The sequence below is a fragment of the Leptonychotes weddellii genome, chromosome 14 (genome assembly GCF_054177405.1).
Source record: "Leptonychotes weddellii isolate Sample4059 chromosome 14, ASM5417740v2, whole genome shotgun sequence".
NCBI classification, from domain to species: Eukaryota; Metazoa; Chordata; class Mammalia; order Carnivora; family Phocidae; genus Leptonychotes; species Leptonychotes weddellii.
In genome coordinates this window covers 37448572-37470764 of record NC_138382.1, presented here as the reverse complement: position 1 = coordinate 37470764, position 22193 = coordinate 37448572, and the positions used below count along the sequence as shown (strand labels likewise).

Below are 22193 nucleotides of genomic sequence, written 5' to 3'. Positions count from 1 at the left end.
TGTCTCTCTCTCTCTGTTGAAAAATAAATAAAATCTTTAAAAAAAAAAATAATGCTGCTGTAAACATCAAGGTGCATGTATCCCTTCAAATTAGTATTTTTGTATCATTCGGGTAAATACCTAGTAGTGCAATTGCTGGATCATAGAGTAGTTTTATTTTTAACTTCTTGAGGAACCTCCATACTGTTTTCCACAGTGACTGTATCAGTTTGCATTCCCACCAACAAAGCAAGAGAGTTCCTTTTACTCCATATCCTTGCTAACACTTATCATTTCTTGTGTTTTTGATTTTAGCCATTCCGATGGATATGAGGTGATACCTCATAGTAGTTTTGATTTATATTTCCTTGATGATGAGTGATGTTGAGCATCCTTTCATGTGTCTGTTGGCCATCTGTATGTCTGCTTATTCATGTCTTCTGCCCTTTTCTTAACTGGATTATTTTTTTTTGTTGAGTTTTATAAGTTCTTTATATATTTTGTATACTAATCCTTTATCAGATATGTCATTTGCAAATATCTTCTCCCATTCTGTAGGTTTCCTTTTAGTTTTGTTGGTTGTTAGCTTCACATTGAGTATTACTTTCTGATGCTTATTCATATATATGCTTTTTTTTGGGGGGGGAGCATAGACCCTAAAAGTATTGTTCATTTTAGGGAAAAGCGTAGCCCCTGCCCAGTATCTTTTCTGTATTGTGCTAGATATTGAAGGGATACAAGATTGGCTTACATAGCACTGATTTTAAGTGGGTGAGTTAGAGGTACAGCATAATAAGCAAACCATGGAGATGTAAATTCTGTTTGAAAATTTGGACATTTATTTGTCATTGGTTCCATTAGGAGGTGGAAGTAAGCAAGAAAGAGATTTTCTTTCATAGTATTGGTATGGATTTTTGCATGTCAAGGATCTACTTCTGTTTCTTATTCTTACTATTAATGGTAGAGGTTCACAAATATGTTAAGTATGGATTTAAATTTTGCTCCTAAATAGAAAGGTTCTGTGTAGGTTATATATTCTGAAGTACTTATATGAGTGAAAAAGTAGGTAACACATTTAGAATGGAATAGGCAGTGATGAACTCTTTCCTCATCATTGCACAACTGAAGACTTTTCAGTCCATTTAATAACTATTAGGTAAAAATCTTTGTTCTGTTCATTTTTTTTTTCCTTTGCTAGTAGATGGGAGACCTATTCCTTAGCTCTTGAAATTTGGATAGCAAAAAATAATTGCCTTTTATCTCAAATTGAGAATTATTTTTTCTTGAGTCTTGTGATTCTTTATATTAAAAAGCCATTTAAAATGTAATGTCATCCGGCCTGTGGATTAATATTACCCAACTCTGTGACCACTGGCTGTTTTTCTGCATCCTTCTCAATCTTTGCTATAGCTGAATGCTGTGTCCCAAGCATAATCTGTGCTTTGATCCCTCGTTGTTGTGCTTCACTCTAGTCCCTGGTCTGCAAGTACTTTCTCATTCTTCTCTTCATAGTAATTCCCTGTTGATCCTCAAGTATCTAGTTCAGGTTTGAATTCTCCATACACTTCTGAATTATTCTTGTCTCATGCCCCCCACGGAATTAACGGGCGCCCCCCCCCTTGTTTTTGTTGTCCTAGCATGTTATCGGTGGCTCTTGGAACCCCCACGGCTCCCGGCTACATCCTCGTTACTGAGAGTCGGGCTGTGTGTTACCCTTCTGTGTATCTCCCAGGACAGGCCCTCAGTGAACACCTGTTGAACTGAGACGGTTAGAGCGCCATGCTCGTCGTGCCGGGGCGGACGGCTGGGCCCCCCTGAACTCCTGGACCATCGTGGCCCTCGCCCAGCCTGTCCCCACCTGTTAGGCCGAGGCTCTGGCTGTGTCTTGCAGTGAATCTGCGAGCAGTCAAAGAGAGATCCTTCTCGTGGAGGTGGAGCATGCCGGGAAGCGGGCTTGCACCTCCTGGTTGCTCCGCAGCTCTGAGTTGCATCTTCTTGTCCCGTTTCTGCAGGACCCTAACAGGAGCATCCACACCAGCAGCAGCAGCTGCAGCAGCAGCAGCAGCAGCAGCAGCAGTAGCAGCAGCAGCAGCAGCAGCAGCAGCAGCAGCTGCAGCAGCAGCAGTAGCAGCTGCAGCAGCAGCTGCAGCAGCAGCACCAGTTTTTCAAAGCCTCACAAATTAATGAAGGAGCACAAGGAAAAACCTTCTAAAGACTCCAGAGAACATAAAAGTGCCTTCAAAGAACCTTCCAGGGATCACAACAAATCTTCCAAAGAATCCTCTAAGAAACCCAAAGAAAACAAACCACTGAAAGAAGAGAAGATCGTTCCGAAGATGGCCTTCAAGGAACCGAAACCCATGTCAAAAGAGCCCAAACCAGACAGTAACTTACTCACCGTCACCAGTGGGCAGCAAGACAAGAAGGCTCCCAGTAAAAGGCCCCCCGCTTCAGATTCCGAAGAACTCTCAGCCAAAAAGAGGAAGAAGAGTAGCTCAGAGGCTTTATTTAAGAGTTTCTCCAGTGCACCCCCACTGATCCTCACGTGTTCTGCCGACAAAAAACAGGCAAAAGATAAGTCTCACGTCAAGATGGGAAAGGTCAAAATTGAAAGCGAGACCTCCGAGAAGAAGAAGTCAACTTTACCGCCATTCGACGATATCGTGGATCCCAACGATTCCGACGCGGAGGAGAACATGTCCTCCAAATCTGACGTGAGTAGCCTTGTGGGTTTCCCTCCTCTCCCTTGTTAGTCTTCAGATTCTCTTTCGCGTGGCTGCAGGATAAGGAGCCAGGGAAGAAAATGACAGCTGAGCCATGAAGTGGTAGCATGGAAGTACCTAGAAGTGAATTTCCTTAACTCATGGAAAGAAGGAAATGAGATCATTAAAGAATCTGCACACACTTGGGCAGCAACTTAAATTCTTAAAGGAAGATACATTCCATAGAATAATGGGCCATTTGAATAGCAGCCGCAGAATTGAGATGCGCATTAGAGCTTAGTTTACTATGCTTTTCGGTGAGTGTTGATTTAGGAAAATGAGAAGAAGGCAATAGAACTTGAATATATGAGAAAATAAATTTGAAAGAGAAAGTTAGAAAATATTGGGGTGCGGCTCTAATGTTGATCGTTTTGGTGCAGGGATGTAATTTGTTTACAAAGATGGAAAGCTGGTCATGGTGTTTTTTTTTAAGCAGTGTTGTTTTAATTGATGTCACAATGTCCTGTATATATATTTAAAATGATTAATTCGATAGATTTTTGAGTTGTATGTGTGCTTGTGAAACCAGCTGGTGGTATTTTGAAAATGAAACGTTTGATTTTGTTTTCCTTGGCTAGCCATTGATTTGGGAGGGGGCGGGGAGTGTGATCTTCATTATGTTTTTGCTGATGGATAGGATTATCTTTTATGGATGCCTAAAAGACTATCTGACCCTCTAACGTCCCTCTGAAATGTTATCTGATGTTGGAGATTTAAACCAATAATTACAGATTTCTCAGAGATGAAAGGGATTTTCACGTTATCTCTTCTAATTTCCCACCAGTGTAAGAAATCTTAACACTTCTAATGACAGAACTATTAGTCATTTGAAAAGTATTCCATTCCATTTCTGGAGAATGAACATTACTTACTATGAACTCACGTTTGCTTTGTTACAAACTTTTGCCGCCTTTAGTTGCTTATTACGATCAGACCAAATAATCTCCTTATTTGGCTTGTCAGTATTTCTAAACAATGATCAAGGAAGATGTCTGGCTAAAACTGGCTGGCAGTTTGAGAATATTTCTCTTTCTGTCCCATACACACATTCCTAATTTAAATGCTGGCAGAGGTGGGGGGACTGAGCAGCAGAATCTCTTTTCTGCATTTGCTCTCGGTAGAAGGGAAGCCAGGGCTAGGACATGGTGTCAGTACTGATCCCCAGTTGTTGAGAGACTACTTCCTTCCCTACTACCTTCTACAGCTAATCTTGAAAATTTTTTTTAAGATTTTATTTTTACTTACTTTAGTGAGAGCGTGAGTGAGCAGGGGGTGGGGAAGCAGAGGGGGAGGGAGTGAGAATCCGAAGCAGACTCCATGCTCAGTGCGGAGCCCAACGTGGGGCTCCATCCTACAACCTTGAGATACGACCTGAGCCGAAACCAAAAGTCGGTCACCTAACTGACTGAGCCACCCAGGCATCCCTAATCTTGAATTTTTAATACAAGATTATTTATTTAGGGCGCCTGGGTGGCTCAGTTGGTTGGGCGACTGCCTTCGGCTCAGGTCATGATCCTGGAGTCTCTGGATCGAGTCCCGCATCGGGCTCCCTGCTCAGCGAGGAGCCTGCTTCTCCCTCTGACCCTCCCCCCTCTCATGTGCTCTCTCTCATTCTCTCACTCTCACAAATAAAAAAAAAAAAAAAAATCTTTAAAAAAAAAAAAGATTATTTATTTATTTATTCATAGCCACTCACGGGGGGAGGGGCAGAGGGAGAAGCAGGCTCCTCCCCCAGCAGGGAGCCCGACGTGGGCTCAATACCAGGACCTGGAGATCATGACCTGAGCCAAAGGCAGATGTCCAACCAACTGTGTCACCCAGGTGCCCCCCAATCTTGAAATTTTAATAGAAAACCAGATTGGGAGTAGAGTAGCATATAAAATACAAGATATTGGCGTGATTTGTCCCAGTGTTTGGCAAATGTTTTATAGTGATAGTTTATTGAATGAAGATGAGAACTAATGGGTTTGCTCCAATATATCTCAAGCATCTATTTTTCCTCCTGTGCTTTTTACTTAGGCTCTTCTTAATACAAAACTTGTTCTTAATGCAGATGTTATTTGGAAATTTTTTCTGTATGTTTGACTTTTACTTCAGATCACCCTAGAATGTTCATTGAGCCTCTTGGGATGTGATTAGTCTATCAATATTGTCAGGTTTAGCAACTTTGTCTTTCTGTATTCTGACATGTTGTGATTCTTGTAGAGCAGAGGTTTTCAAATTGTGGCTTCTGATTCACTGGTGAGCCATGAAACCAATTTAGCATGTCATCAGCAGTATTAAAAAAAAATCAGAATATGTTATAATTAGTATGGGTAAGTAATGGTTTGTAAAAATTTTATTTCATAGGATGTGTGTATTCCTTACAGTAGGTTGTGGTCAAATTCTGAAAGGCATCATTCTTGAATGTTTGCTGATTTATGAGAAGATCAAATGACATTCATAAAGCAAAGTTCTTTCTACATGAAATTATCACAAATAATCATTCTCTTTAGATAACTCTGTATATTCTTGTTTTTGTCTCTTGCTCCCTCCCTTTTATGAATGATTTATAAGATATGGCTTTTCATAAACTTCATGTTCAACTTAGTATATTTATCCAAAGCAGTATCTTAAAAAATCTTTTGGAGTGAAGAATTAGAATTGTAATTCCTTACAATAGGTAGCATGTGTTCAAAAACAATGCATGACATATCAGAGCCACACATCCGGTGATTGTTACAAGACTTTTTAAAATGGGTTCTGCACATCATTACAGAGAAAGCCTCTAAAGACTTTTAGGCATTATTTGGGTATAAAACCCAACAAATGTACTTCCTTTATCAGTTTTCTGGTAGTAGTGCTTTTATTATTGCTGTTGTTGGTTTAATTCTCTGCATGTAGGTGGTGGAGACAAAGAGAATTGACAAAGCGGTTCCAGATAAGCCAGGGCCCCAAACACCTTTCTGTGAGCGAAGGAGATAAAAGGGGGCTGAAATTCCCTTTATCCAATAGTAGAAATCACCTTTGTTTGGTTTTCTTCCTACTTGGTGTCCCTCCTGTGGGCAAGACAGAAGGAGTGGGAGGCCATTGTAATGGAGAGCAGTGAGAAGCCCAAATCCTCCCTTGGCCAGTAATGGATTTGTTAGCTTAGGACAGGCCCAATTTCAGGGGGCACTGTTCACAGTGTCCTGGTGGTGAGTGTGTCTGCATCTGAGTAAGTGTGATAAGATGACCTGATCTCGTTAACGTCCTTTCCAGCTTTGTTATTTGAATATGAGCCAGACTTGTGTTCATTTATGGCAGATGGGGTAGTGGGGTAATTTTAGACACAATGGGCAGAGATCATGGACTTTGAAACAGAAGAAAGAGACAAAAAAAGAAATTGGAAGAGTGTGAAGAATTAGGAAGGGCTAGGGAGAAAAGATTATTGACCTGGTAAGCCTGTGAAGTACACATCTTACCTCAGTACATGTTAGTTATAATTAAAAGGAAGAACTTTTTAAAGAAGCTTTTCCATAATTAAGGTAGATTCAAGTTTTATTTAAGAATAAAACCAGTGTTATTACGATGGATTAGGAAGCTCAGATTGCTGATTCAAATGGTTCTTTTGGATTAAGATTTTTATATACTTCGTGTAGAAAAGTAAAAGTACATCCATGCCTACATGTTTTTTGAGGGATCGTTTATTTGTTAAGTGCTTAGGCAGTTAGGTAGGTAGTCAAGTAATCGAGTAATTAAGGAGTTTGTATTGTGATTTTAGGCTATGTTTGGAAGCCCAGCTTTTCCGGTAATCTTGGGCAAACGTTTTTAACCTTCTGTATTTCTTAATTAATTCTTTTGTAAGATGGAGATCATAATAGTGTTTACTATGTAGGATTATTGTGAAAATGCTCAGTCTGGGGAAAGTACATAGCACGTTAACCAAAAAAATATTAGTTAACTATGATTATGTTTGATGTGGCTTCTGGAAATCTTTATAAGCTATAGCTTTGGAAGAGATTTTTTGCTCTTCAAAAATACCATAGAATTCTAATGTCCTTTTTCAAGGGTGTGGGCTATATGTTTTTAAGGGGACAAAGTACTTGGCATCTATGTCCTATTGCTCTGAATTTTGTCTTGAGGTATATTGCCTTGATATTGATATGCATTTGTTGCATGGTAACTGGAAAAATACAGGATGAAGAGTCTAAGTTTTAAATCAGAAGTTAAGCGAAAGTTTCCCAGGATCTTTTAGCTTTTAAATTAAAATAGATAAAGGACAAGAACATAGCTAGCACTGCATCAGGGAGGCACTTGGTTGTTTTTTTTTTATTGCTGTTCCTCTTAAAGGAAGACGTTCTAAGAAATGAGTTACCTTTGGGTTATTATTAATGTTACACAGAATCATTTTTAAATACATTTTGCAATCCCTGAAGTGTTTTTTCTAAAGAAATTCAATATTATCACATGAAAGTAGATCAGTGATTTCCCCCCCCCCCCCCCCAGAATTCAAGAGGTACAAGGTGGGTGGATAGGGAGGTAGAAGGACTGGTTTATAGTGGGTGAGCATTTAGCAAATACAGAAATCATGATAAGAGCATGTTTTTGCTATGTCTGTAAATGTTAGCATGAAGAATATTTTACCTTCAAGGACCTAGGTAATTCCCGTTAGAGTAAAGCTGTTCTTGGTTTAGGAAATCATCATTTTGTGGTCATGATGGTCATTTATGGAAAGTGACCTTACTAGTGCAGCTGGAAGGGTGGGAATCTGTATTAGGGTCAAGTAAAAGTTTATAATTGGAGTTTGTATTAACTTGTTTAAACTTGAATCGACAATTAAAAAGTACCCAAAATGTCTATTGCCCTTCCTGTAATTTCCTAGGTTTTGTTTTTCATATAATTCAGCTTCTGAAGAGAAGTCTGTGGAGTTGATCTTGTTTTGTGATATGAGGGAGCTTGGTCTTCATAGCACAGAAGGAGGGGAAAAAGAGTAAAATAAAATTGGAGTAACTATTTATAATCAGATTTGGTTATGGTAGCGAAAAAGAGTAAAATAAAATTGGAGTAACTATTTATAGTCAGATTTGGTTATGGTAGCAATTACCTTATCATTGCCTTTGCTTTTTGCTTTGCTTTATAGAGATTTAATTGTAATTTAAAAGCACAGTCGTTAAAAATTTTAATTGTCTTTCCTTGAAAATTGGCAGATTGCATTTGGTAAAATGTTACAGACTTCAACCTGCAGTGTGAGGAATGAGATTGTAATCCTGTCTTTCCATACTTTGGCTTACCAGTGTTTTCTTGGATAAAATCTTCCTGTGGGAAAAGGATGAAATCTCATCAGATGGTAGCATTTTACCAAGGGCGGGTGGTGGTTCAGCTGCAGGATAAAGACTGCAAACCACCTTAGCCAAAGTTTCTTTGAAAAAGAAAAAAAGAAGGAAAAAGAAACTTCCCTTCTTTTGTTGTGCCTCATTTCCTCCCACCCCACCCTGTTCCTTGCCCTGCTTAAACTGTCTCGAGTTGGCAGTAAACGTCCTGCTGTTGAAGCACTGGCCTTAGGTTTTTATGTGATGGAAGGTTGTAGCAGTCAGAGAAGAAGGTCTTTATTGTATTTTCAAAGTGGCTTTTTTAATGACTTGTAATTCCAGCAAATGCAAGAGCTGTAAAGTCTGTAAGTATGGTGAACGAGCAGCTGGAGAGGCCATTCATTAAAGGGCGGCCCTGCCTGGTAGGGGGGAGGGAAAGGGTGGACTCTCATTCTGGACTCCTGTTCTCTGCATTTTATAACGGAGGTAAACATACCTGAAGCGTTGCAATTCTTCCTTGGGTAGATTCAGCTCATTGTGGAACATTCATTAAAATTCACCTGGCCTTATTTTCAAATGCTTTTGCATTTGTTTTCTGTATAAGGTGTGATGGGTAGAGGGGAGGGGATGGTCCAACCAATCGACTGTTCATTTATTAAGCCACTTGACTAACTTAGTCCAAAACAGGATTTGGCGCAGTTTTTAAAAGGGAGATTTTTACTTTAAGACAAAATTAGGGGGCTTCCGCTCTTTCTTGTTTGTCTACCATACTCAGCCTCAATTGTTTCTTAGTTTTTAAATTAAAGAATTCCTTAGAAGCCTTTCGGTAGCTGAGGGCCATGGACAGACAGGAGGTTCTGTCATTGCACAGTTGGTTACCACCAATAATTGCTAAAACTCCGTATTTTTACTTAGTTGTATTGAATTGAATCTCTAAATAAATTCCATGAGCTTCCTTTAAGAGAGCTGCATTGCCTATTCATTGCACTAGTGTTTCTTACTCTAGGGCCCATGATCTTTACCTAATTGTCTCATCTGTCATCTTTAGACACAAAATCAAAGATGTGATTCAACATGGTCTTTGCATGGCCAGCCTTACCATACCACAGGGAGACTGTATGGTTGTAGTTAAACATGCCTTGAGCGCTTTCTATGTGCAGTCACCAGTCTAAGCACTTGACTTGTTTCAACTCACTTAAGTCTCAAAGCAACTTTATGAAATAGGTACTATTATCCCCATTTTATTTTATTTTATTTATTTATTTTTTAAGATTTTATTTATTTGACAGAGAGATAGCGAGAGCAGGAACACAAGCAGGGGGAGTGGGAGAAGGAGAAGCAGTCCTCCTGCGGAGCAGGAAGCCCGATGCAGGGCTCGATCCCAGGACCCTGGGATCATGACCTGAGCCGAAGGCAGACGCTTAACGACTGAGCCACCCAGGCGCCCCAATTATCCCCATTTTATAGATGGGGAAACTGAGGCTCAAAGGCTTAAGAGACTTGCCTAAAGTTGCCAGCTGGTGGATCCAGAATTGGATCCCACTTGGTAGAGAATTCACTCAAGAGGAATTTTGGAATGAAGCAAATCTGATTTTCTCATGAATTCATATTACATTTGCAGAGTTGGGCTTTCATGAAATTGGCCTCACACTGTGAAAGCCTTTGATGTCATAGTCTTGTTCCATTTATGAGTCATGTTTCTTTGACCTACCTATTGATTTGGGCTTTTACCAACAGCCTTCAGGAAGTGACAGGTCATCCTTAAAGCTGGATTTGGCACCCATAGCCTGAAGTGAGGGAGGAGCTTTGAAGTGTCCAGGAATCTCTGACTTCTCACACAGGCTTGCTGCAACTACAGCAGACTCTCATGGCTCTGTTTTTCACATTATTACATCATCAGCGCTGTTTTCCTGCTCCCAGAATTTTCTCACTTGCTTTTGTGAGTAATTTATGTTTAACAGAGCTGAGCTGCAATATCAAGCTTTCCCAGAAGGTGCCACCAAATAACAAATGGTGTCCTACGGTTTGAAGATCACTTCTTTTTTTTTTTGAATCTTCTAACTATATTTTGTAATTTCATGTTATACATGTTATTCAAAATGTAGGCTGCACTTTCTGTGTATCAGGGGGCAAGATAATGCAATGGCATAGATCAGAGAGTGGTTTTCTTTTGGTGTCTAGGTAATTATTTAATCAAGTTTGAGAAATTGTTCTCAGTAGGTAACAATTTATGACTGTAAACTTTCAAGGCAGTGTCAAAGTCCACAAAGAAAAATCACCCCTAAGAGGCTACTTTAGGTCACAAAAGGTGACTGCACAGTGAGATGTTCCCAGATAACGTCGAAGATCCTTCTATTAGGAGAAAATGGAAAAGTATTTACGGACGTATTTGGGGACAACAAACTTTGCCTTTGAATCCTGTGGGGGCACTGGGATAGGGAGAAATACTCAGAATTGGTGACACAGAGAAAAGGAAATTTTCTTGCCTTTCTTGGTCATGAGAGAATATGGGATCCTCAGATGTGATGTGATGTTACATATTTATTTAACCATTTTTTGGTTCAAGTATAATTAACATACAGTGTTATGTTAGTTTCCAGTGTACAATATTCATTAAAGTGTCAAAGTGTCCAACAATTCGATACATTAGCGCTTATCATGATAAGTGTACTCTTAATCCTCTTCACCTATTTCACCCATCCCCCTACCCATCTCCCGTCTGACAACCACCAGTTTGTTCTGTATTTAAGAGTCTGCTTTTTTGTTTCTCTTTTTCTCTTTATTTGTTTCTTAAGTTCCACATATGAGTGAAATCATATGATATTTGTCTTTCTCTGACTTATTTCGCTTAGCATTATATCCTCTGGATCATCCATGTTGTTGCAAATGGCAAGATGTCATTCTTTTTTAGGACTGCGTAGTATTCCATTGTGGTAGAAGATGTGGTATATATCACATCGTCTACAGTCACTCATCTGTGGATGGACACTTGGGCTGCTTCCATATCTTGGCTATTGTAAATAATGCTGCAGTAAACATAGGGGTACATTTGAGGTACCACCATACTGTTTTGCACAGTGGCTGCACCAGTTTGCATTCCCACCAGCAGTACACAAGGGTTCCTTTTTCTCCACATCCTCATCAACACTTGTTTCTTATGTTTTTGATTTTAGCCATTCTGACAGGTATGAGATGATATTGCATCATGGTTTTGATTTGCATTACCCTGATGTTAGTCAGCTTGCCATCTGGATATCCTCTTTGGAGAAATGTCTGTTCAGGTCCTGTATTCATTTTTTAATTGGATTATTTGGTTCTTTTTGGAATTGAGTTGTTTAAGTTCTTTACATATTTTAGATATTAACCCCTTATCAGATATATCATTTGCAAATATCTTTTCCCATTCAGTAGGTTGCCTTTTTGTTTTGTTGATGGTTTCCTTTCCTGTGCAAAAGCTTTTTATTTTGGTTTAGTCCCAATAGTTTAATTTTGCTTTTGTTTCCTTTGCCAGAAGAGACATATCTAGAAAATTTTTTCTACAGCTAATGTCAAAGAAATTACTGCCTATATTTTCTTCTAGGAATTTTAGGGTTTCAGGCCTCAGATTTAGGTCCTTAATTTATTTTGAGTTTATTTTTGTGTATGGTGTAAGGAAGTGGTCCAGTTTCTTTAGTTTCTTTTTTCTTTTTCTTTCTTTTTTTTTTTTTTTTTTGCCTGTAGCTGTCCAGTTTTCCCAACATCATTTGTTGAAGAGACTTTTTTCCCATTGTATATTCTTGTCTCCTTTGTTATAGATTAATTGGCCATAAAAAAGTTTGGGTTTATTTCTGGACTCTATTCTGTTCCATTGATCTATATATCTATTTTTGTGTTAGTACCACACTATTCTGATTACTGCAGCTTTGTAGTATATCTTGAAAGTTAGGATTGTGACACCTACAATTTTTTCTTTGTTTTCAAGATTATTTTGGCTATTTGGGGTCTTTTATAGTTCCATACAAATTTTAGTGTTATTTGTTCTAGTTCTGTGAAAAATGCTTTTGGTATTGTGATAACGGTTTGCATTGACTCTGTAGATTGCTTTGGTTAGTATGGATGTTGTAATGATAGTGGTTCTTCCGATCAGTGAGCATGGGAGATGTTATTTTAAATAAATAAATAAAGTAAGTAAGTAAATAAAGTAAGGTGCCCTGGTTTGGAACCTCAGTGTTTAGAATTATGGTACTGTTTTTTTTTTTTAATTAAATTCTTGACACCTGCTTTATTTTGTGGCTCTTTTATTTATTTATTTATTTTACATATGATAAACTGCTATATCACTTTGAGTACCTACAAACATTTCCTTCTAAACAAGTTTAAATTTTTAAAGATATTTTTTGATTACTTTAGTGATGTTTAGTAACATTCGAAAATATTTATGTGGTAGATACTCCTGTATATAAACACTGTGTTAGATGGTACAGATGGTACAAAATTAATATTTAGGCTGAGCTTGGAAGAAAGAAAAGCATGAATAAGAGGGGATGAGGGGTGGAGTAGGCAGGACAAGCCGTTCTTGATCAGAGGAAACAACTTGAAAAAAAAAAAAAAAGAACTGTTGGCAAACATAGCTTATTCTATGTTGTCCTTACTGAGAATGAAGAGAGATCTTATAAGTGAATCCTGCCAAGAATTTATCAAACTGGTTTATCAGGAATGAAGGAAGTCTTATCGAACTCTATTCTTGCTGGGAGTGTGCTGGACACTGTCACTCAATACCCTCTTTTTTTTTTTTTTTAAGATTTTATTTATTTATATGAGAGAGAGAGAGAACACAATTAGAGAGAGGAGCAGAGGGAGAGGGACAAGCAGACTCCATGCTGAGCACAGAGCCTGACACGGGACTCGATCCCAGGACCCTGAGATCATGACCCAAGCCAATATCAAGAGTCAGACGCTTAACCAACTGAGCCATCCAGGCGCCCCTTGATACCCTTTTTTAATCCATGTAGTTTGTGTCATAGCTTTTGTTCTCCTCCTACAGATGTAGATGTGGCAGAGCTAGAATTTGAATCCAGTTTTCACTAATGCCAAGCCCCATGCTTTTTTGTACCATATCACCAATTAAACCTTAGTGAGAGAGAAATCACATCAAGTGAAAACCACTGTGGTACTGATAAAACCTTTTCCAGAAAAAAATCTAGCTGGGAAGATTAACTAGGTAATGGTGCCACAGTTCATTGAAAGGGGTAGAGTAAGAAATAAGATGTAGCCACAATACTTGGATACTTGGCTATGAATAATGGGGAGCAAGAGGACCTGGCTGGGATTTCCAAAATGATGATCAACTCATGCTTCCTATGCATCCCTACATTTTCTAAGAAGCAGAATTGCAGAAAGTATTGAATAGCTGTGCTACCTTAGAGTCTATCCAAGTGAACCGTCTTATTAGATTGTATCATATACTTCACACTTGGGACAAGACATGGCCAGGGTTACTGTGTGAGAGGTCCCATTTACTTTATTGCATCATCTAAGGGTTGTACTCATGAAGGACCTGAAGAAGGAAGGTAGGTTCAGAGTTCTACAAGATAGTGGCGTAGGAGGATCCTGAACTTGCTACTTCCCATGGACACAGCAAATCTACAGCTACATATGGACGGACCATTTCCCTCTGAAAAAGATCTGAAAACTAGATGAACTGCTTCTCTAGAAAAAGAGAGAAAATAACCACATCAAGACAGGTAGGAGAGGCAAAGACTCAGTCTCACCAAAAACCCCACTCAGTGCTTCTCTTAGAGGAGCAAGGGGTTGGTGCTCCCCACATCAGGTGCCCAACCCTTGGGATCTATACTGGAAAGAAAAGTACTCAAAATGTCTGGCTTAGGAAACTAACGGGGCTGCCATCCAAGAGACCTAAAGTGCTGAAGGAAACTGAGATTTCTCTTTGAAAGGGCTGGCATGTGGTCTTACTCTGAGGTGCAGCAAAAAAGAGCAGTTTGAAAAGTGCCTAAATAGGAAGGAGATTCAGTTGCTAATCTAAAAGTATCTGCTCGAGGGGCAGGGGACAGTCAAAACTCTCCCTGGTAATGGAGGCAGTAGGGGACACTATTTTTGCACTCTCAAACTACCCTGTTAGCACAGGTAAGCGAGCTCTGTTTTGGCACCCTCCCACTGCCTTCCTAAGACAGGTGGGGGTGAGCAGTTGCAGCTCTATTCTGCTGCCTTGCTGAAGCTAGACAGTGCAGTTGTAGTACTCCCCCACTCCCTGGCTGGGGCAGGCAAGCATGAGTGGTTATGGTATTCTTCCACTTGTAGCCCAAAGCCAGGGGCACTCTCCCACTATATTCCTGGTCTACAGATATTCACAGTCAAGACATTTTGCTGCTGCCTTTCTGAAGCTGGTGAGTGTGCCCCACCTCCAGCTGCCTACATAAAGCCAGTGAGCACATGCAATCCACACAGAGAATGCCCCTTGATCACCTGGCCCTGGTGACCAAGGGGTCAGATAGTCCTGAGCTCCACAAGAATGTAATAATCAGACAGTTCTTGGCAGACTACAACAACCCCCCGGGCACTGCACAGACAGCAGACTTAAACACAACCCCAGTCTTCCTATGAGAAAGGCCTCTTGACTTAGAATGGAGCTTCAGCCTAAGAGGAAGGCTTCAGGTTTCCCATACATCTAGGTGCTTCCAGGGAATGTAAGCAGGGAGACAGTGTTCTTTTAAACCCCCTTGGCCTCACTACAGCTCAACATGGCCTCCCAGAAAGGAGCTCATACATTTGTCTAGAGCCCTGATTTTTGCAGCTGTCACCTGCAGGACACCTCCAGATATTCTGGTCTGGAAGCCAGGAGGGTTTAAAATTGCAGCCCCATAAGACTGTACATATTTGCATACTTTTAAAAGCTCCTCCCTGAGGGTCTGTCTCCCAGTCAGCCTGAAACTAGGTGCTAAATGAGATTCCTCCCCTTGGAACAGTGATAGATCTTGCACACCCTCAACGATGGGGACACATCAAGAATAAATCAGGCAGTTTGGAAAATCACAAAGGTTTGAGAGACAACCAAGAGCTAGGGCAATGTTCAATGAGAAGGTTTATCACCTACACAAGGCCACACCTTCAAGACGGAGAGAGGTAGCTGTTCAGCCCAATACATAGAAAGAACACAGAGCATCCAGCAAAATGAGGAAAGAGAAATATGTTCCAAATCAAAGAATAAGATAAACCTCAGAAAAAGACCTTAATGATACAGAGATAAGTCATCTATCTGATGAAGAACTCAAAGTAAGGGTCACAGAGATGCCCACTGAACTCAGAAGAATGGATGAACACAGTGAAAACTTAGATAAAAAGAGAAAGTATATGAGAAAGTAGCAAACAGGGGCACCTGGGTGGCCCAGATGGTGGCATCTGACTCAGTTTCAGCTCAGGTCACAGTCTCAGGGTCGTGAGATTGAGAGCCCTCGGCTCCACACTCCATGCTTAAGATTCTCTCTCTCTACCCACCCCACCCCCCAAAAAATAACAAACAAAAGTCAAAGAGCTGAAGAATACAGTAACTGAATTGGATTATACACGATCAGCAAGCTGGGAGACAAAGCAATGAAATTAACTTCTCAGAACAGCAAAAAGTAAAAATATTTTTTATTGTTTAAGATTTTATTTATTTATTTGTCAGAGAGAACGTGGCAGGCAGAGGGAGATAAGGAGCCCAGTGTGGGACTGGATCCCAGGACTCTGGGATCATGACCTGAGCCCAAGGCAGACACTTAACCGACTGATCCACCCAGGTGTCCTGGAAAAAGGTTTTTAAAAAAATGATGATAACTTAAGAGACCTATGGGACATCAAGTGGAATAACATTTGCTTTATAGAGGTCCCAGAAAGAGACAAGAGAGAGAACAGGGCAGAAAACTTACTTGAGGAAATAATGACTGAAAACTTTCCTAACCTAGGGAAAGGAACAGATATTCAGGTTCAGGAATTCCAGGGAGTTCCAAGTAAGATGAACCAAAAGAGAACCACATCAAGACATTATAATCAAACCATCAAAAGTTAAAGATAAAAAGGGAATCTTAAAAGCACCAAGAGAAAAACAAATTGTTACATGCAAGGGAAACTCCAGGAGGCTATCAGCAGATTTCTCAGCAGAAACTTTGCAAGCCAGAAGGGAGTGGTATAATATATTCAAAGTGATGAATGGAATGGAAAAAACTTCCAACCAAGAGTACTCTACTTAGAAGGGTTATTTTTCAGAATTGAAAGAGAGAGTTTTCCAGAGAAGCTAAATGAGTTTATCACTACTAAGTTGGCTTTTACAAGAAATGTTAAAGGGACTTATTTAAGCTGAAAAGAAATGACACTAATTAATAACAAGAAAACATATGAAAGTAAAAAATCTCCTTTGAAAGGTAAATATGTAGTAAAGGTCGTGGATTAATCACTTACAAAGCTAGTATGAAAGTAGTAAAATTAACTAAAACTATAATAGTTAGGTAAGGGATGCATAAAAAGATGTAATATGTGACCTCAAAAAACAAAACATGGTTGGGGGAGTAAAAATGTAGAGTTTTGGAATGTGTTCAAATTTAAGTTGTTATCAACTTCAAATAGATAGTTACATGCATAGGATGACATACGAGAACATCACGGTAACCACAAAGCAAACACTTAAACTAAATACATAAAAGAAAATAAGGAATCTAAACATATCCCTAAAGAAAATCATTAAATCACAAGGAAAGAGAAAGAGAAGAAACAGGTAGTACAAAAACAACTCTATAAAAAACAGTTAACAAAATGGCAATAAGTACATACCTATCAAGAATTACTTTAAAATTAAATGGACTAAATGCTCCAATGAAAAGCCACTGAGTGGCTGAATAGATTTAAAGAAAAAGAAATCTATATGCTGCCTAGAACTAGAGTTTGACTTCAAAAATAAGGACACATAACAGACTGAAAGTGAAAGAATGGGAAAAGATCTTCCCTGTAGTTTGAAATGAAAAGAAAGCTGTTGTAGCTATACTCATATCAGGTAAAATATACTTTAAAACAAAGACTGTAATAGAAAACAAAGAGGGGAACTACATAGTAATGAAGGGGTTATTCCAACAAGAAGATACAGCATTTATATCTGTACCCAGCATTGGAGCATCAAAATACATAAAGCAAGTGTTAACATAACTAAAAGGAGAAAATGACAGCAATACAATAATAGTATGAGACTTTAATACCCCACTTACATATCAATGGATATATCATCCAAATAGAAAATCAATATGGGAACACCGGCCTTAAACAACACATTAGACTATATGGACTTACTAGATGTATACAGAACATTCTGTCTAAAAGCAGCAGAATACACATTCTTCTCAAGTGTGCATGGAACATTCTCCAGAATAGATCATATGTTAGGCCACAAAACAAGTCTCAATAAATTCAAGGAGATTGAAATCAAATCAATTACAGAAAGAAAAAAGAAACCACAAATACATTGAAATTAAACAACCTGTTACTGAACAGCTACTGGGTCATAAAAGAAATGAAAGGAGAAACAAACACATACCCAAAGGCAAATGAAAACAGAAATATATATGAAAATTGGGGGTGGGGGTGCATGGGTGGCTCAGTCGGTTAAGTGCCCGACTTTCGGTTTTGGCTGGGGTCATGATCTCAGGGTCCTGGGATCAAGCCCCGTGTCAGGCTCCATGCTCAGTGGGGAGTCTGCTTCAGGATTCTCTCAGTCCCTCTGCCCCCCTGCCAATAATAAATAAATTAAAAAAAAAAAAAAAAAGAAAATCTGTGGGATGTGGCAAAAGTGGTTCTAAGAGAGAAGTTTACAGTAATACAGGCCTGCCTCAAGAAACAAGAGAAATAATAATTTAACTTCATGCCTGAAGGAACTAGAAAAAGCAGAGCAAATGATGTCAAAAATTAGTAGAAGGAAGGAAATAATAAAGACCAGAGCAGAAATAAATGAAATAGAGACTAAAAAAGACAAAAGAAAAGATCAATGAAACTAAGAGCTGGTTCTTGGACAAAATGAACAAACCTTCAGCAAGATTCACCACCACCATCCCCCCAGAAAGGGGGGGGGGCTCAAATAAAATAAAAAATGAAAGAAGTTAAACGGGATATCACTGAAAAAGAGGATCATGAGACTACTATGAACAATTATACACCAACAAATTGGACAACTTAGAAAAAATGGATAAATTCCCAGAAACTTATAATCTTCCAAAACTGGGTTATGAAGAAAAAGAAAATCTCAATAGACCAATTACTAGTAAGGAGATTGATGAATCAGTAATCAAAAACTTCCCAACAAACGAAAGTCCTGGACCAGATGGCTTCACTGCTAATTCTACCAAACATTCAAAGAAAATTTAGTACCTATCCTTCTCAAACTCTTCCAAAAAAATAGAAGAGGAAGACTTCTAATCTTGTTTTAGAAGGCCAGCATTATCCTAATACCAAAACCAAACAAAGACACTACAGAGGAAGAAAATTAAAGGCCAGTATACCTGATGAACAAAGATGCAAAAATCCTCAACAGATATTAATGCAAACTGAATTCAGCCATATATTAAAAGGTTGAGACACCATGATCACATGGGATATATTCCAGGGATGCAGGAATGGTTAAACATCTGCAAATCAATCAGTGTGATACATCACATTAACATAATGACAGATAAAATCATGTGATCATCTCAATAAATACAGAAAAAGCATTTGATAAATTTCTAACATCCATCTGTGAAAAAAACTCTCAATAAAGGTATAGAGGAAATGTACTTCAACGTAATAAAGACCATATATGACCAATAGTCAATACCATACTCAGTGGTGAAAAGCCAAAAGCTTTTCCACTAAGTTCAGGAACAAGACAAGGATGCCTGCTCTTTCTGCTTTTATTCATCATGGTATTGGAAGTTCTAGCCACAGCAATTAGGCAAGAAAAAGAAATGAGGCATCTAAATTGGAAAGGAAGAAGTAAAACTATCACTATTTGTAGATGATATACTATATATAGAAAACTCTAACAACACCAAAAAAACTTTTAGAACTAATAAATGAATTTGGTAAATTTGCAGGATACAAAATTAATGAACAGAAATCTGCATTTCACTACATTAATAAACTATTAGAGAAATTAAGAAAACAATCCGTTTACAATTGCATTAAAAAAAAAAATACCTAGGAATAAATTTAACCTAGGAGATGAAAGACCTGTACTCTGAAAACTACAAGATACTGATTAAAGAAATTGAAGAAGAGGGGTGTCTGGGTGGCTCAGTCGGTTAAGTGGCTGCCTTCAACCCAGGTCATGATCCCAGGGTCCTGGGATCGAGCCCTTCATCAGGCTCCTTGCTCAGCAGGAGCCTGCTTCTCCCTCTCCCTCTGCTTGCCACTCCCCCTGCTTGTTCTCTCTCTCTCTGTGTGTCAAATAAATAAATAAAATATTAAAAAAAATAAATAAGTTGAAGAAGATCAAAAATAAGTAGAAGAATATTCCATGTTTATGTACTGGAAGAATTAATATTGTTAAAATGTCCATAATACCAAAAGCAATCTACAGATTCAGTGCAATCCCTATCCAAATTCAAATGGCATTTTTCACAGAACTAGAACAAATAATTTTAAAACTTAAATGGAATCACAAAATATCCAAAAAACTTGAGAAAGAACAAAGGTATCAGGGAGGTATGATGCTCCCTGTTCTCAAACTATACTACACAGTTATAATAATCCAACAGTATGGTATTGGCATAAAAACAGACACATGGTGATGGAACAAAATAGAGAGCTCAGAAATAAACCCACAGATAAATAATCAAACAATTTATGACAAAGGCAAGAATGTACAATAGGGAAAGGACATTCTCTTCAAAAAATGGTGGTGGGAAAACTGGACAGCTACATGCAAAAGAATGAACTTGGACCAGTGCCTTAAACCATATACAAAAATTAACTCAAAATGGATTGACAGACTTGAATGTGAGACCTGAAACCATAAAACTCCTAGAAGAAAATATATACACCAAGCTCCTGAACAGCAGTCTTAACCATGTTTTTTTGGATCTGACTCCAAAGGTAAGAGAAACAAAAGTAAAATAAACTATTGAAACTACATCAAACTAAAGCTTCTTCTGTACAGTCAAGGAAGCCATCAACAAAATGAAAAAGCATCCTACTGATTGGAAGAAAATATTTACAAATCATATATCTGATAAAAGTTTTATCCAGAATATAGTAAGAACTCCTACAACTCAATTAAAAAATCCAATCAAAAATGGGGAAAGGGTCTATAAATAGAGATTTTTACAAAGAAGGTCCACAGATGGTCAACAGACACAAAAAAGATGCTCAACTCACTAATCAACAGGGAAATGCAAATCAAACCTTCAACGAGATACCACCTTACACCTGTCAGAATGGCTATTATTAAAGAGACAAGAAATAACAAGTGTTGGCGAGGATGTGGGAAAAATGGGAAACCTTGTGCATTGTTGGTGGGAATGCAAAATGGTGCAGCCACTATGGAAAACAGTATGGAGGTTCCTTGGAAATCAAAACTAGAACTACCATATGATCCAGTAATTCTACCACTCATGGGTATTTATATGAAGAAAAGGAAAACGCTAATTTGAAAAGATACATGTACCCGTATAGTCATTGCAGCATTAATTATAACAGTCAAGATATGGAAACAACCTACGTGTCCATTGATGGATGAATGAATGTGGTACAGATACCTATAATGGAATACCATTCAGCCATTAAAAAAGAATGAAATCGTGTCATTTGTGATAAAATGGGTGGACCTAGAGAGTATTATGCTAAGTGAAATAAATCAGAGGAAGACAAATACCAAATGATTTCACTTATATGTAGAATCTAAAAAACAAAAGCAAGCCCAGACTTATAGATACAGAGAAAAATTTGGTGGTTGCAAGAGGGGAGGGGCTATGGCAGTGGGAGGGTGACATGTATAAAGGAGATCAAGAAGTGCAAGCTTCCAGTTATAAAATAAATAAGTATGGGGATATAATGTACAGCATGGACAATATAGTCAATAACATTGTGATAAATTTGTATGATGAGAGATGGTAACTTACTATGGTGATCATTTCACAATGTATACAAATGTTGATTTACTATGTTACACACCTGAAACTGATAGAATATGGTATGCCAGTTTTACCTTAATTTAAAAAAAGAGGGAAGGTAAACTCTTTTTTCTTGGAACATAGCCATATCTGGCTATTTCTTACCTTCCTGGGCCCGATGTGGAGGGGGGCGGGGGGCGCGTAGTCCAGGAGGCATGGTCCAACAGCAGACACTTGGATTCAAAAGACTAGCCCAGTTCAGCTGGAACTATACTATGTTGATTTTTAATAATAATGATGAGATTTTCGATGCAAACTGCCATTCAGGTATCAGTTGAAGCAAAAATATTAATTATGTCCTAGACAAAGACTTAACCTTTTTTGTTTGGTAACTGATGAATTGTGTTCCGTGAAGACCTGGTGTTCGTAAATGTTCTCATAAAGATGGGAGATGTAAAGCCACAGTCTAGGAAGTTAGTGATTTATAATGTACAGTCATAGTTGTTGTTTTAATTCCTGCATGTGTTTCTAAAATGTCATCTCCAGGGGCTCTTGGGTCTCAAGTCGGATAAGTGTCTGATTTTTGATTTTGGCTCCAGGCATGATCTCAGGGTAGTAAGGTTGAGCCCTGCCTTGGGCTTTGTGATCAGTGAGGAGTCTACATAAGATTCTCTCCCTCTGCCTCTCCCCCAGCTCAGGCTTGTGTGTGCACATGCATTCTCTCTCTCTCTCTCTCTCTCTCTCTCTCTCAAATAAATAAATAAATCTTGGGATGCCTGGGTGGCTCAGTCGGTTAAGCGTCTGCCTTTGGCTCAGGTCATGATCTCAGGGTCCTGGGATCAAGTCCCGTGTGGGGCTCCTTGCTCATGGGGGAGCCTGCTTCTCCCTCAGCTTGCCACTCCCCTTGCTTATGTTCTCTCTCTTTCTCTCTCTCTGACAAATAAGTAAATAAATCTTTAAAAAAAAAAGTTTAAAAATAAATAAATCTTAAAAAAATAAATTAAAAAAAAAGTCACTTCCAGTGACATCTCCAATGGCCTAACCTTAGATTATTTTAGGAATCCAAGCATAGTCTTTTT

At 38.7% G+C, this 22193-nt stretch overlaps 1 protein-coding gene across 2 annotated transcripts in view; it reads left to right on the top strand.

Moving 5' to 3' along the window:
- Nucleotides 1–22193, top strand: part of MLLT3 (MLLT3 super elongation complex subunit) — a 281107-nt gene that overhangs the window by 205365 nt on the left and 53549 nt on the right. For both annotated transcript variants that reach the window (XM_081803019.1, XM_081803021.1), the window contains exon 5: nt 1992–2693. In XM_081803019.1, coding sequence (XP_081659145.1) covers nt 1992–2693 — 702 coding nt within the window. The remainder of the gene's footprint in view (nt 1–1991; nt 2694–22193) is intronic.